Source organism: Amblyomma mixtum, chromosome 3 (assembly GCF_055824585.1).
Source record: "Amblyomma mixtum isolate Tamu chromosome 3, ASM5582458v1, whole genome shotgun sequence".
NCBI classification, from domain to species: domain Eukaryota; kingdom Metazoa; phylum Arthropoda; class Arachnida; order Ixodida; family Ixodidae; genus Amblyomma; species Amblyomma mixtum.
In genome coordinates, this window is record NC_143014.1 from 79,347,778 (window position 1) to 79,363,783 (window position 16,006).

A 16,006-nucleotide genomic window follows, 5' to 3' on the forward strand; every position below is an offset into this window, starting at 1 on the left:
AGTAAATCAAAGAAAAAGGACACATAAAAACAGATGTCAAGGTGTGTTCTATGACAACAAAACTTTTATTGAACTGCACCTGTTTCATCACTCAGCACAGATTTAAACAACGGCACAGGAAAACAACACCAGCATGCAGAGAGAGGCAAATGCATGATGGTAGCAGGAAGCGTTCAGTCCTGCTGCAAAGTTGCAAGCACAAGAGACATCAGTACTTTCAATTAAAACTGCCATCAAAAAGTAAAAAAATATTAAATTTGCTTCAGGAAATACTGTTAAAATAAACACAGTTCATTCAATCAATTAACTCCATACATTTCACATTCATATAAAAAATGTTCCATCCCAGCAAACCAAAAACCTCTCAGAGACGTCTAGCTAGACGTCTCTGAGAGGTTTTTGGTTTGCTGGGATTATTCTGCTATTTGAATGCACCTAGTTATATTTATCCATTCACAACAAAATGCTAGTGTACTCCACTTGACTTCAGGCAGAGAGGTCTGCCTTAAGTTACTCTATTTTTAAAATTCACACTACTAATGATGACTGACTGCATACATGCTTGCAGGCTTCTAGCATAACAAAAGTGGAACATTCTCTTCATCAATCTACTCCACCACATGATATAACAGGAAATTGTGAAAGTGAAGTTAGTCACTTTCTAGCTGGACGTGATCCAAAATTTGGCTGATAGTATTTGCCAGCACTTGTGAGCTTGCACAAAGGACTCTTCGGTGCATTAAGTTCAAAGGTCCACCTGGAAAATAGCCACATATAACAACAGCAGTCATGCTTGTGAACCCATGCAGCTAAAAGCAACACCAGAAAGCAACAGTATTAATGTGGCAGCGTTAAGGGCCCCGTGTCGCAGAAAAGCCGACGTCAGCACCGTTGGCCGTGAGCAAAAAAAATCAACCAAAAATCCCCAGAGAAGCAATCTAGGTGGTGGGTGGGCCACCTAGGTCACGTGACCTAGTGACGTCATCGCAACCTGCCCACCAGATTGTTAGGAAACTGTTCATCATGGCAGGGGGCAATTAAATTAATGACTGGCCGCGAGAGGTTGCTCAGGAAGAGCAACCTGGTTCTCACAAGCCCTACCAGTGGCTGCATTTGGAACAGCCACCTGCAGGGGCAGTGGTGCAGCGCTAACCGCTGCGCCACTGCACCAGGAGTGGAATGAGGACTCCCAGGGATCAATGAATGTAAAGTAGAGAATGACCAATTCTGCATGTATGGGCATTAACCCATTAAAGATATCGCGTCATACCCTTCAGGCAGAGCTTAAGCGCCCCCTCCAGTTTTCTCTTGTAACTTTCGCACATAAATTTAGCCCCACAGTGATTGAGCGAAGATAGAGCTCTTGAGAGAAATGTGCTGTTAACTATAAATAACTGCCTAACCATCACAACAACTTCCCTGTATACGCAGGCACCAGTAAAATTTCCCACATCAAGCACAGCTAAAGAAGCTACTCTTTTCAATGCGAAAACTAGGGATGTGCGAATATGAACTTTTTTGATTGCAAAGCAAATATGAATACGAATCGAAAAAAATACGAATCAAAGACTAGTTGCTAAGTGAATAGAATATATACAAATAGTTTTGAACATACATACAGGTAGTTTAAATTAAAAACAAACTCTTCCACAGAACACAGCTACGAAAAGAAAAAAAAGAAAGTATTGCTCACATATTTTATTTTCATGATATCAGCATGATCTTACACCTAAGGCCTACCAGACAACAAATAAAGGGGGGAGAGGGATCATGTGTAGTAGTGATTGTAATAAAATTTATTTTATAGACTGATAACTTGGGTACAATTATCTTTGAATAACGTAACTGTATTCAGTAAAAAAAAAGTTTTTGAAGACTAATAACTGGGGTACAACGATCTCTGAATAACGTAACTGTATTCAGTAAAAAAAATGTCTAATATGACACTTTAACGTAATGCTTAAGTGACAAAAAGCTTAGTGAATTCTGTCATGAAGCACTGTAATAAGGTGGCTGCCAGTATCTCCTACTGACGGAGTGACACAAGAGGTTGCTATTAAAAAATAGAATGAGCAGAAAAAACAGCTGAAAAGGAACTTGCCCACATGGACATGGCGCAGCGCACTGCCTGGCAAAATGCAACATGGCAGCCCATGAAATGAACAAAGATCAACAGTCTGGACTACAACACAGGTGGGTGCATCCCTCCCATGCTAAATTGCGATGCCCGAAGACTATGTACTAGCTGTAGAATGCCACGACAAAAGCAGTGTTCTTGACGAGACTTGCCTGCTAAGCCCTCGCGTATCAGTTTCACTACACTCTAAGCCTCGCTACGAGTCCAAATGTAGTTGCAGACTGAAGACGTGAAACTGAACTATGCCAAGCAAGGCAGCATGTGGACTGGGCTTAGGCCGTTCCACTATCAAGCCACATCTCCTTGAGTGCCACGTCTCTTACTGTATTGAAAACGACATCAGCAATGGCACCTGTCTGCCTTCCCGTTTGCCTTCCCGGACAGCACCTCGTGGCACGATACAATTTGATGTGCCGTGTGGTGCTGCATGTCATTTTGTGATCCACGAGCGTGCAGCAGCCACACCACGGCAGTTCTCAATAGCCGCCAGTGCATTCATTTTATATGAGGCACAGCATTATGGTGCATGCACTTTTACCATGCGTTGACAGCCGATTCTATGGAGACAAGCAACACAACTGATATGACATGAGCGAGATGCTGTAGCTATAGTGAGAGCAGTTTGCAAGTGCTGTGCTGTTTGGCCAAAAGTTCTGTTGAGCGGGGAATTTCATAATTTCTGAATGTTTAAGAGGTTCGAATACTTCGAATGGTAATATGTTCGGAGCAAATAGAATGGCAAATACTATTTGCAAACTATACTCACACATATCTGGTGAAAATACTGCCTGAACAGAAGAGTCAACACTAATCAGTACATGTTTACCTTTTAGGCATGCATGAAAACTAATAATTTTTGCTACAAAATTTCCAGTCTCAGAAAACCAAACTAAGGTCACCTACCCTGAGTGTCCATGACAACACCTCCAGCCTCAGTGACAATCAGAGCTGCAGCTGCGATATCCCATACATGAATTCCAAATTCATACATGGCATCAGCTTCACCACTTGCCACAGAACACATGTCTAATGCAGCAGAACCCAAGCAACGCAACCTGGCATGTGCAAAAAAAAGAAGATGGGAGAGAAGGAAGAATCCATGGTTCTGAAATAGCACATAATCACGCTGCTACAAGAATGCAACCAAATAAGCCCCTAAATTTTTTTTGTTTCTATGTTTGTGAGTTCACACAGTACATTTTGGATAAAGCTGACAAGGCCACACTGGGAAACAAAAAGTAAGATATGCGCACACACTGTGTCACCGAATATGTACGCTGACAGGAATGTGTGCACAGGTGAAATGGGTTTGGGTTCTAAGTTTCTCATCACCTTTTAAGCCATGGAGAAATTTTTTAAGTGACAGCTTTCAAGGCTACATTTCCCATTCCTGCAGCGTCATCGATGCTGGCGTAACAAGGAGGAGTGCAATGAGGAAAAAAGAGAGAAAGCAGGTTCAAAGGCCACACTGACTGATCAGAACATAGTGACATCATGCAAGATGTCATGCAAATGCTTTGCTGATTGTTCCCAACACAAAGATGTCACGAGTGGCAGCAGAGTGACGTCATGTACATTCTAAAAAAACCCGGTGCCACTACTGTGCCTGTCACACTGGATGCCCACCTTATATGAATGGATGATTGACTGCACATGAAAATACGTGTTGGATGCCTAACTTACACTCCTACCCCCAACCCAACACTCCTACCCAGAGCTACTAAACACTCCAACTGGCACCAGCATTTGGTACCACCCTAGCTATTGCTGAAATTTATATTGCCACAAAGATAAGCATCCCATTAATTTTTTACCTTCCCCTATGCTTTAAGCCATGTATGAAATTAAAAAAGTATGAGCCATGCCCTTCACATATGCAGTAAGTTCCTGCCACTAAGCATTGGCTGCAGTTCCTAGTGGTTTTCTGACCTGTATTAGGCACACTATTTGCCCACTACTTCAGGTATTTGTTAAAAAAATACCACAGCGACAACCGAATTTCTATCAAGTTGAAGTGCCCACTATGAATCAAAAGCCATAAGTATAACAAGCAATGTACAGTGGAATTTCGGTGATACGAATTTCACGTGGTCGCGAAAAACATTCCTGTCACCTGAAATTTGTATCAAACAACAAACAAAATCTGTATGCTGTATGCAGGAAATTCATTCACGCAGATCTGTTTACAGCTCAAGAGATTTATTTACGGCCGCACACCACAGCTAAGTGCTCAAGGTGCGTGCCACGCTACTCACAAATGCAGCATCAGCAATAAGTGAGGACTGCACACCACTGCTCACTGCTCACAGTGCATCCTGCGTGACCGCTGCAGAGATCCGCTTCCGTGGGAAGTCACTGTGCATGCGCACATCACCCTGAGGGTGTGCCAGGTGGCACCAGATGCCGGCCATGAAGGCATGCGGAAATGGATTGTGCTGTGCTAAATCTCTCTAATGTGCGGGCCGTGCGCCACCACTTGTGATGCGTACTGCGTGACTGGCAATAGTGGCATCGGCGATGTGAGAGTAGCGCTTACTGCTTAAGGGTGCGATCATGGCTCCCGCGTTCATGTCCTCCGTAGTGGCACGGAAGAGTGTTCGGAACCCCAACATTTTGCACACCATAACCAATGCACCTCAGCCAGGGAATTTTACAAATTCGTATCAGCCATAACTGTATCAAGATTCTACAGTAGCACAGTACATTATAACTGCTACTGCACATGTAGCAAATCATACCCCTGTGCCTTCTTCATGAGGTTATGCATGTTCTGGAAAACAAACTGCAGATGGCCAGCATCCCTGCTGCTTCCAACTTCACTTATAATCAGGGCCTTTGAGATCTCTGAAAAAATAAAAAGAACAAGAGATTTGGTTACATTCTGGTGGACTTCTGATCAGGGTACATGCAATAATTGCATGTTTCTTCTTGGACAGTTTTACATAACGTGTTGTATCCAGTTGTATCTTGTATCTTGAAAGGGCTCTGAAAAGGGCTCTCAATAAAGGTGCGATATTCCTGGGATGTTAAAGGACGCCACTCCATGAATCTCCTCCAGGAAGAATTCTGTTAATGCACTTTGTAAAAGCTGAGTTACCTGTACTTGAAATTTGAATTTGAGCATCATCACGCTTTTCCCTTTCCTCTCATCACTTTTTCCCCAAGGGGGGGGGTGGGGGGGGGGGGGGGGGGGGGGGGGGCTTCTTGACCCGCAAGACACTACTGACTGGCCACAGCCATGGTAGCTGTGTGATGCCTGAAAGAGTCTAACCATTAGTGATCTCTGAACAGAATTACACAGGATCGTGTGGAAGAAGGAGGGCATGAGCATGAAAAAGCTGCTATGTGTTCATGATGAGAAAAAGTAGAAATTGAGCAAGGTTATCCATTCTCCTCAGACCTCCTTTAAGTTGTGATCCATGACAGTTTTCATCATGGATTCCCTCAGCCCACTGGGCCAAATACATTGTTTTTTTGCCATGGCACAAAAATGTATCTGTCGTGGATAAGTGCTTTTTAAAACTCAGAAAATTAAAGCACCTGTGGGCGGCATTATGCCCATATTATGAGCTTGCAGGACCTTTATGGTGTGAGAACACAGGGTAGGGAGGGAAAGGGGCTGAGAGGGAACAGATTGCTGAGATTTGTGAAGGCAGTGAGGCAGCGAATCTTCAGCACTGGCAATTTTTACACATGTGATGTCACACTTTTCACAAGCAGGCGTAGGAAGACAGAGTCTACTGGTTAAGTCAGGTGACTGAGGCAGGCAGACATATCCAAATTTGCACTGATGGGGTCAGGAATGACTGATTGCAACACCAAGCATAAGCAAACATAGATAGGAGGCCATTGAGACAAGTATGCTCACAAGATGAGGCACGGGGAGCCAGCCAAAGGAAGAGCAGTCGAAAAAGCCAGGCTGAGCTCAGACAAACAACGCATGGATCTTGTGCTGTACGCTGGCGATGCGACTGCTACCGCTGCCAATCTCCCTCTTTACTACCTATTTATTTTTTTAAATTGCGCAAATATACACCTGATGTCAGCAGTCACAACTTTAATTTAGTTGATCACAAGGCAAATTCCTTTTGCAGTTATATATACAAAGACTTGACCTGTGCAATGAACCAAAATAATTATGACATTTTGAATTGTTATCGTATAATACTGAAATGACCGAAAACAATAGTTTTCATACAGGTATCTTTTGAGAAAAAAAAAAGAATGCAGGAACAACAAAACTTATTGCATGATTCCTCTTATTGTGGTTCATTGCACAGCTATATAAATAATAATAAATCTGCAAAGTTTCATTAAAAAATCTTGAGCAGGAATAAAGTTGGGCATGTTTGCATAAGAAAGAATGGCAAAAAAGTGAGTTTCGAGGAAAACAACTAGAAAGATTGGGAATAACTAAGAATGCCACAAAACATTCCGCAGGTGAGTTGAGATCCACCATATCTGTACCTCAGCTCCTCCTTAGTCTTCCTTTTACTTCAATCTGGTTGTGCGGCAACTCACTTTTATTTTCTCATGGTTTTTGCGGCATCAGTAGACTGGCGGGAGGATTTTCAGATATGTTGTTGGTCACCTGTCAGGCAAGCTTTCAGTGTGTGCAGACCAGGTTTGATCCCAATGTGCCTCACGATGTCTAGCATGCCTCTGTTACTGTAGTTTAAATTATGCACGTTGTCATACAAACCAAACTTCAGCGTTGGTAGGCTGACATAACCAACCAATGTGTTCTAAATGTTGCGTGTACTTCTTGTGTGCATTTTAATTAATACAAACAAAAATAGACATACATGTTAAGAAACAGTTACTATCAATCTAAACTGAAAAAAAAAACTAACATTGCAAAACTAAGGAACTACGTCGCTGGGAAACTTTTCGTTTCGGTTTCGCGAGATGCGCACGGGGTTAAAACTATGGCTGTATCTTTGGACCAGTGTTAATTACAAGCATAATTTTTCGTGCCCTTCTTTCAGAAATGAATGGGTACACTGATAACACACAAATTTAAAACATGATTTTTTGTTTTTCAAAGTGGCCTTACAACCTAACTCTGCTAACCAAGAGTAATGGAAGCACTAGGGAGGGGGGCTCAAATATTGTTCCCTATTTTTCCCTGCTACCCAGAAGACATGAACAGATGCTATAACTTTTGCTCCCACTTATGAAGAGGCCTGTGCATGCCTATGATGGTGGGGTTCATGGGCGTCCGGAGGGGGGGGCAAGGGGGGGCGGCTGCACCCCCCTGGAAAATCACTCACTCGAACCGTGAGTGATGGCCGCACGTCAGGGGCGGCGGTGCGCTCAGCCAAAAGAGTAAAAGCGGCCCTGCTTCCACGCTTTGGGTCACATCTGCAAAGTGCCGCGTCCGGGGACGCGTCGTTGCAGACATACAGCGGCACCGGCGAGCATGTGTTTCGAGCCGTCTTGAGATGTGTGCCTGTTTCTTTGATCTCTAGAGAGATAGTGACACGGAGGCAGACAGTGCACACCCCGGCCACCGATGAATTCTTCAGGAGGGAGGGACAAATCAGCCGTGTCCATCCCCGCTTTGTCGGACTGCTCAGGGGCAAGCGGGCGATGAGTTGGCGCCGCCGCCGCTCGCTGTCTCCTCCGATCCACGGGAGAGCGCAGTTCGGTACAAGCGCCGCTTTCAGAATTTTCGGCAAAGGGGATTAGCTGCTTTTGTTCACGGCGACGCAGTCTCCAGAGGCGCCCCCACACCAGCGTTCCTTGCGTCTTCTCCGGAAACCAGCGCCTTTGGTCAAGGCAGCCCGATGGCGCCTGCCTGGCTTGCCTGGCTCGCCTGTCACCTCTGGCTGGGCCTCAAATCCCAACAGCGCCCATGTACTGTGCGATGTCAGTGCATGGTAAAGAGACCGTCCGTCCCTCATAGCCTGAGTCGTTTTGGGGCTCTGAACCTCATAAAAACACACAAAACAAATTTTCCGACCGGAGTGGCGAGTGTCCCTTCCCCTCGGAAGTCGCGCGGCGTTCCTTGCGTGTGCGCGCCTCTTTGTTTGTGCTTCGGTGTTTTTAGTGGCCGGTTGTCAACGAAGCTAAGAACAACCAAGACAGCGGACGAGAAAACGACGAGCGGCGAGTAGTGTGTGTGCAAATACTCGACTGTGCGGTTGCGCGAGCAAGATGGAGCGAGGTGTATGAAGCTGCGAGCGTGCATTTATCTTGTAAATAAGTTTTCGCTGCATACATAGTCATTTTTTGTTTTCAACGTACGCATTCAACCGTTTTTCCAATCAATGTGTATATATTTTTAACACTACCAACCCCGAGGAACTCCATAGCCAGCTTTGTCTCGCGCGGTCCCGAATGATGGATATTCGACGCTTCTTCAAGCGTCAGCGGTTGTCTGACGAAGCATTATCCAAATGCGCCCCTGCAGATTCTGGTGTGACATGTGACAACGGTGTAGCATTTGAACAGAGTGATGCAAGCTTTTATCACCGGACAGTAGCTGATGTCGTCGACTCCATGGAAGGGACTCTGTCAACAGTGAGTTCAGGTGATGCAGCAGGCCGAGATGATTCCATTTCTCCTTTCTTGGGATTCAAGTCCGGATTTGACCAGAGCGATGCAACCTTTCATCACCGGACAGTAGCCGGCGTCGTCGTCTCCATGGAAGGAACTCCACCAGCGAGCTCCGGTCACGCAGTAAGCCGAAACGATTCCCTTTCTCCTTGCTTGGGATCGAAGTCCGGAGACAACATCAAGAAAACAAATAACTTGCCTCAAGAATATGACTTAGGAGAGTTTCTAGGCAAAGCTAAACTCACTGGCATACCGGACTTTTTGAAGTTACGTCTTCTTACTAAGCCATGGTCGCCAAATGTCACATATGATTTTAAGAAGGATGTAACACCTGGAAAGAGGCCTTTTCGACATCAGTGGCTGGGAGATTACGCCCCCTGGCTTGCGTACTCAGTGACAGCGAAAGGCGCCTTTTGTCGTTTTTGCGTCATTTTTCCTCCGCGTGTTCACCGGGGTACTCAAGGTAGTTTTATCGTGCGCGCTTTCAGTAACTACAGAAAAATGCACGAGGCGTGCAGGGATCACGTAAAATCCCAATGGCACCAGGAGGCAATGACGGCCTCACAGAACTTTATGGATGTGATGAAAGGCAAGCAGCTACCCTTTGTACAGCAGCTGAACAGAGCACTGCACGCGCAAGTTGAAAGGAACCGTGAGAAACTATTTCCAATAGTTTCCACCATTGTCTTTTGCGCGACGCATGACTTGCCGATTCGCGGCAAGCAGTCCGATAGTGGAGTCTTCAATGATCTGCTTGACTTTCGTGTAGAAGCTGGAGATACTCTACTTCAGGAGCACTTCGCTTCTTCTGCTGGCAATGCCAAGTACACTTCTGTCCGCGTCCAGAACGAGATCATCACAATCTGTGGCGACATCCTGAGAGAGCAGATAGTTACCGAAACTAACAAAGCGTTTGCTTTTTCCGTTCTTGCTGACGAAACTGCAGATATTTCAGGAAAAGAGCAGATGTCTATAGGCGTTCGCTTTATTGACAAGGCGGAAGTCGAAGTGTGCGTTCGAGAGCAGTTTTTGGGATTTGTAGAGCTGGAGCAATTAAACTCCGCTTGCATCGCCGCGGCAATCTTGAAGCTTTTGACGAATGTCGGACTGATTCTTTCGAACCTCGTTGGACAGGGGTACGATGGATGCTCTACAATGGCTGGAAAAGAAGCTGGAGTGAACAAAATTATACAAAAACAGTTCCCGAAGGCACTATTTTTCCACTGTGCAAGTCACAAACTAAATCTCGTCATCAACGATTTGAACGACGTCTCTGAAATTCGAAACACAATTGGGATAATCAAACAAACCATAAACTTCTTCCGCGAGAGCGTGCTCCGGAGAAAATTGGTGCCCAACATTCCGATGCTGTGTGAGACAAGATGGTCTGCAAAGTACAAGTCTATTAGGATCTTCTCTCAGCATTACGTGGCCATAGTCGAAGCACTCGAGCAGCTCGCGTCCACGGAATCATGCTCGAACGCTGCAACTAGACAACGAGCTCACATCCTCTACTGCGCAACAACAAGCTCATCTTTCATCGTCTGCTTGCATATTGTAGCGAAGTACAGCGCTCGGCTCGAACCAGCTACAAACATTCTGCAAGGTGTATCCATGGACTTCCATTCTGTGCATGGCCACATCACTGAGCTACAACGTATTTTTCGCGGCCACCGGACAAACGCTGTAGAGGAGTTCTCTAACATCATGAATGCAGCAAGGGAGGCAGCCAATCACTTAAATGTGGTGATATCTGTACCAAGACAAGTCTCTCGTCAGGCCCACCGAGACAACTACGGGATTCAGTCGCCAGAGGAATACTACCGTGTGGCAATATATGTGCCGTACTTGGACTCCCTCACTGCTTCTTTAGCTCGGCGCTTTTCTGAAAGCAATGAGAGGAGCTTCAAACTTCTCCAGCTGCATCCATCAAAAATGAAGCACTTGAGCCGTGTTGAGTTCGCTGTTCTCGCCGAAGAACTCCAGTGCTTTTACGGCATCGACAACTTCAAGGAAGAGGCCATCTCTTGGTACGAGATGTGGTGCAACAAAACTGGGGACCCATCAGAAATAACTTACTGCGAGCTTCTACATCAGGCCAAGACATTCTTCCCTGGTGTTGCAAAAGCCATTGAGGTGGCTCTGGCTTTGCCAGTTACTACCTGTACGGTCGAACGCTCCTTCAGTACAATGAGGAGAGTGAAAACGTGGCTACGCTCAACGATGACAAACGACAGACTGGACGGCCTTTGTATGATGAGTGTGCACCGAGAGCGTGTAATGAAGCACAGAAATGAATTTATCACCAGTGTCATCACGCAATTCGCCCAGAAAAATCCGAGGCGTCTACAGTTTCTGTTCAAGGAAGACTGACTGAGTGACTGTCGTTGCGTGTTTGTGAACATATTGTGCTGTGTGCTGGTCATCAATCCGGGTGTGTCGAGAACCCGTATGCAGCAAGACTGAGCACTCTTCTCCACGAAGTGATAGTATCTTTTTGCATTTTTATTAATTTTAATTGTTTCTTCGTTGATAAACTCCAATGTATCTCTCCTAGCCTCGCTTTAATTTGCTGTTTGTAATTTTTCTTTCATGTGTGTATTTTACTTATTTATTTTATTTGTATGTAAATAAATAAATTTACTCCGCAAATAGTGCCTTTTTGCTACGAACATACCCCCCCCCCCCCCCCCCTCCGGCGCCAACAACCAATGGGGCCCCCCCCTGCAAAAAATTCTGCGGACGCCCTTGGTGGGGTTCAACATCCCAAACAATAGCGACAGCCACAATGTCTTGCTAATTCTAGAGAAGCATAGTGCACTTACAAGGAAGAAAAAAAAAAGTAGCAAACAACGATGCAATTTTTTCATGTGCTGTGTTCGACAATGAAGTTTCATGGCTGTACATTTTTTTTTTCTTGAGGTACAATGAAAAAAAAATGTAACAGAGGGGTTCTATCGTTTGTGTGAACGTGTGTAACCAGTTTAGTGTTAATTTCAAGGACATTTAGCAGAACGCAACTTAATAAAAGAGTAAACGTGCGAACTAAACCTTGAAACACAAAAACCACCACCATCCATATCGAATTCTAGTTTGACAAGGTTTAACTCTAGCAAAAGGGCATTTGTTCAAACATCATTAAATTTAAGTCTACTGCTACAATGGACCTCTCATGGCATTGTAGAACCAAAGACACAGTTCACAATAGTGCTGAATATTACCGCAGCAGCACACATTTAGTACTGACACGCTTTATGAATATGCAAGGCAATTCACGTGTGCAATTGGATGCAACCTTACCGTCTTGTCCAGAAACTTTTAGCTTGCTGCCATTGCAAAAGGCACCATGCCCTTTGATTGCAGTGTACATCCTGTCCTGTACTGGATTGTACACGATGCCCAGTGCAACCTATCAGGAGTCGCAATTGCAGAAATTTTGGTATAAGTACACAGAGCATTGAAGAAAGCGAAGCTCTGGAAACAAACACCACTCAAGACCTCATGGTATTATATGTTGCAACGTTCCCACACCAAAGCACTCGTAACCACTATGAATATGCGGCTGCATAGTGACACAGTGATTGCTAACACTCACTAGTTTTACTATTACTGATATCGAGCAAGAATTCAACCACAACACATGGCCCCACATAAATGAATTAGCGTAGCTGTTTTACCAACAAATGCCTGCAACCACACAACTGCCACAGGTGCACTACCTGGGAGCTTTTGTAACAGGCAGTACATGAACTGTGCACAGCACAAATCAAGAAAGCATGTTCACCCTTAGAAAACATTCTACCGAGAAAAGTAAGTAAATTATGCCCACAGGCAGAAATTACTTTTAGGCAAAAATACATGCAGTGAGAGAAGCCTCAATTATTCTCAAGACTGAACGAAACCTGAAATATCAGCATGAATATACAGCTGGCCCAAGTACAAGTTGAACGCTTAGAACTGTGTGTAGAATTCTCTCACTGACCTAATAGTTAAGGGTTGGAGTTCTTGGTTTTTATTTTTTTTAATTCTGTGGACTTATTTCATTGTTTATTTTAGAACACTTTTCATTTTTTTTGCTGAATTACTTTTTGTAATGACTAATTACCGACTTTTTTCAGCGATATAACGTATTTCTGTGCTGTAAAGAGTAACCTAGAATCTATTCTGCCCTTTCTGTCAGCATGAACAGTTGATTTATAAATAACTAATGTATAAACAGTAGTGCTTAAAGCTGTGCTTGTAGAAGGAAGTGCTATAGGACCAATAAAAAAAGGAAATAACAAGGCTAAATGATGAGCCATCAGACAAAAATGAAAGTGAAAGCTTGCTTCTGAAAACTAGGTTGTCATGTTATCATTCAGATGCTGTGCTAGGCTGAGCAAGGGGGTGAGGCATAATGTGGTCCGCATGTTGACTGCGGCAATTGAACTGCCGCTGAATCACCATGATAGCTAGAACATGACACGTTTTCGTGACACTTATGCTTGGTTCCGCATCAATACCTTAAATGCAGTGGAGAGACCTGCTCAACCAAGTAACAGCCCTAAATGGGTGATGACAGCAAACAGTGCTTCCTAGCAGGTGGCCAGAATTTGGAGCCTTTCGGTCAGCAGAGGCGTGTACAGTAGTGCAGCAATACCTCAAAAGGCAAAACTGCGCTAATCCGACAGTATACCACCGTCTTCCCAACCACGCCCCTGGCTTCTGTACTTTGTTAATTTTCTGCTTTGACTGAGTGTAACTGCTACTCAACAGCCAGCTAGCTGTGGTGTGCAAGCCAAGAATACTGGCCTTGTTTGGTTCAAACGAAAACTTTGAAAATTGAATTCTGCCAACTTTTATGGGTTTTCTTTTTTCGGTTTAAACAAAATAAGTACAACCCTTTGTAATAGTGCAGTGCATATAGAGCACAAACATGGGCTTTCTGTTTTTGGCTTATCTTCCAAAAATCACAAGGAAAATGGAGCCATATTTCAAGGAAATATTCGAAGGGGAGTCTTTTTCAAGTAACAACTCATAAATTGCAGTTACTTGGGATCATTCTGATATAACAACTCATAAATTGCAGTTACTTGGGATCATTCTGATCAATTAATATAATCAACAAACATGGCTTTCTACTCATAGCAAGGCACGAAATACTTTACTTGCATAAACTACAGCCACTAAGTTACAACCAGACATGGTTAAAACTAGGTTTTTATTTTCCATTATTCTACTGCGCATACTCAACCACCTGTATTCGTAGCATTGCTGTCTGTGTCTTTGGCCTTTCAGGACTTTAGAAATAGTCTAAGACTGCATCTTCTCAGCAGCTCACATTTTGAAATGTGCGAATTCACCAGTCCTTTGCTGGGCAACAGTAGTATGTGATGGCATTACTTTAATAGGCCATAAAATGCTGTTACAGGCAGTGCTGAAACGTGACTGAGTAAGCAAGAGTGAGTGATTAGAGTAGGAGTACGTGAGAGCAAGGAAACAAATGAATGAATCACTGATAAATGTGATTAGATCATCAGTGATCAATTAACAATGCCAGACACAAGGAACGCTTCTACAATCTACACAAAGGTGTTCCTGACTTCGGAGTGTTCCATTTTTTTTCTTGTCACAAGTCTAAAAACATTGTTCCAGGTAAAACAGATTTCAGCCTAAAACTTTACAAGGTATCTCTCAAAAATGTAACAGTGTTCTGTTGTCCAGTAACCCTCCACATCGCTTGCAGCCGCTTAAAGCGTAACTGCGGGGTTCTTGTGATGTCAAGGCATTTTAGAGAAACTTTTCCTGAAGGTACCTTGACAGCACTGAGGCAGGGTAGGTTCAACACTCTTCAGGCATTGCAGCATATTTGGCACTGAATGCTGAACTGATGCACCGAATGAATGCGAGGGAAACAGCGCGCGGACACGGGACGAAAAAGAGATGACACACACAATGGCTGTTGACCACTGCTGCATAGCACACTAAAGAAAATAAATATGATATAGCTGATCATTTACTGCATTTGGAAAAATTACTTTACTGTATCCATTAGAAGGCAAGTTTAATTTGTATTATTAAAATCAGGCAATTAAATACACATATTCCACAGGGGGCTAATTATTTTCCTAACTTGACTAACTAATGTTTTACCAAAGAAAGATAAATAACTGGACATCACCTCTTTCTGGACAGCAAGTGCGACAGACACTGCAACAACTGGAAACCTAGAGGGAGAGAATGACAACGGATAATGTTCGCACGGCAGAGTTCGCAATTAAAGTTGAAAGCATTTATTGCAAAGCATGGTGAAGTAGCGGAGAGGAAACATTACCCATGCACAAAATTTGTGGTCCCGTCTATTGGATCAATAATCCACGTCGGATTGTCCGTAAGCTGGTTTTTGACACCAGCAACAGCAGACTCCTCTCCGATGAACCTTGCAAAAAAGAAATGGGGGTTGGAGGAGATAAAAAGGTAGGCGAGGACAATTGAGACGCTACATCCGCAGTGAGCCTGAACGTCAGATCTGCCAACGGACACCACCATCGCTCACGCGATCTGTTGAACCTCTACCGGCACGCTTACTTGTGATTCGGAAACTGCTCTCGAAGTTTACCAATGAGCAGCTGTTCCACTTGTTTATCATACTGCGTAACCAGATCACTAAATTCCGACTTTGTGTCAACTTGTTTTCCTTCGCCAAGTGCCTTTCGCACAACCTGTTGCAAAGATTTAAAGCATCATTAAATACACCAATTGCTTCTCCATTCAACAACATTCACAAACATGCGTAACATACTTTACCGTTCCAGCTTCCTTCACGAGTTCCAAAGCTCTAGAAAAGTACAGCTGAATGTCTTGATTACCAGGCATACCCAGATTATTTTTTTTGCTGCAGCACGTGCGTGCTAAGCGCCGTAACACGAATAATACGATTAAACACGAAACCAACGGATCGACGGAGCGCCTGTGCTGTGGCCCCTAGAGATATTGCAATACTTGCTAGTCCCCCGTCTCCGCGCTCCTCCTTTTGAAGAGGGGTGTCCGCCAAGGTAGCATATACCCATACGTTCAAAACATGGCGGCATGTGGTGCGCAGCCAGCGCCGTCTTCGAAATGCGTGGACAACTAAAAAGTGACGTCATAATTAAAACAAAAACGCGACGTTAAAGTCACTTGTTTTAGTGACGTCATATTCGTGACGTCAGCGTCACGTGCTGCTTGGCGGGAAAAATAAACTGCTGAACGCCGCGACGCTTCAGCGCGACACCCGACACGAGAACGAAGAAAGAAGACACGACGAGTGCCGACCACCAACGCTATTTT

At 44.2% G+C, this 16,006-nt stretch overlaps 1 protein-coding gene across 1 annotated transcript; it reads right to left on the reverse strand.

Annotated features, from left to right (window-relative positions):
* Window positions 1–537: 537 nt before the first annotated feature.
* LOC149350732 (inositol monophosphatase 2) lies at window positions 538–15,706 on the reverse strand. The gene is made up of 8 exons (XM_089579844.1): window positions 15,485–15,706; window positions 15,266–15,399; window positions 15,012–15,116; window positions 14,859–14,904; window positions 11,999–12,107; window positions 4,876–4,981; window positions 3,041–3,192; window positions 538–757 (listed from the first exon to the last, which is right to left on the reverse strand). The coding sequence occupies exons 1-8, from the start codon at window positions 15,551–15,553 to the stop codon at window positions 651–653; spliced, it is 828 nt and encodes a 275-aa protein (XP_089435970.1). The 5' UTR covers window positions 15,554–15,706; the 3' UTR covers window positions 538–650.
* Between the last annotated feature and the right edge of the window lie 300 nt (window positions 15,707–16,006).

What these genes read in the sequence shown, in the direction of transcription:
- LOC149350732 (XM_089579844.1), bottom strand. Translation starts at nt 15,553, where the DNA reads ATGCCTGGTAATCAAGACATTCAGCTGTACTTTTCTAGAGCTTTGGAA. An exon ending in TCGTGAAGGAAGCTGGAACG is followed by an intron (nt 15,400 to 15,484) that starts GTAAAGTATGTT and finishes TCTTTGCAACAG; the next exon opens with GTTGTGCGAAAGGCACTTGG. An exon ending in TGTTGTCATGGACACTCAGG is followed by an intron (nt 758 to 3,040) that starts GTAGGTGACCTT and finishes GCTATTTTCCAG; the next exon opens with GTGGACCTTTGAACTTAATG.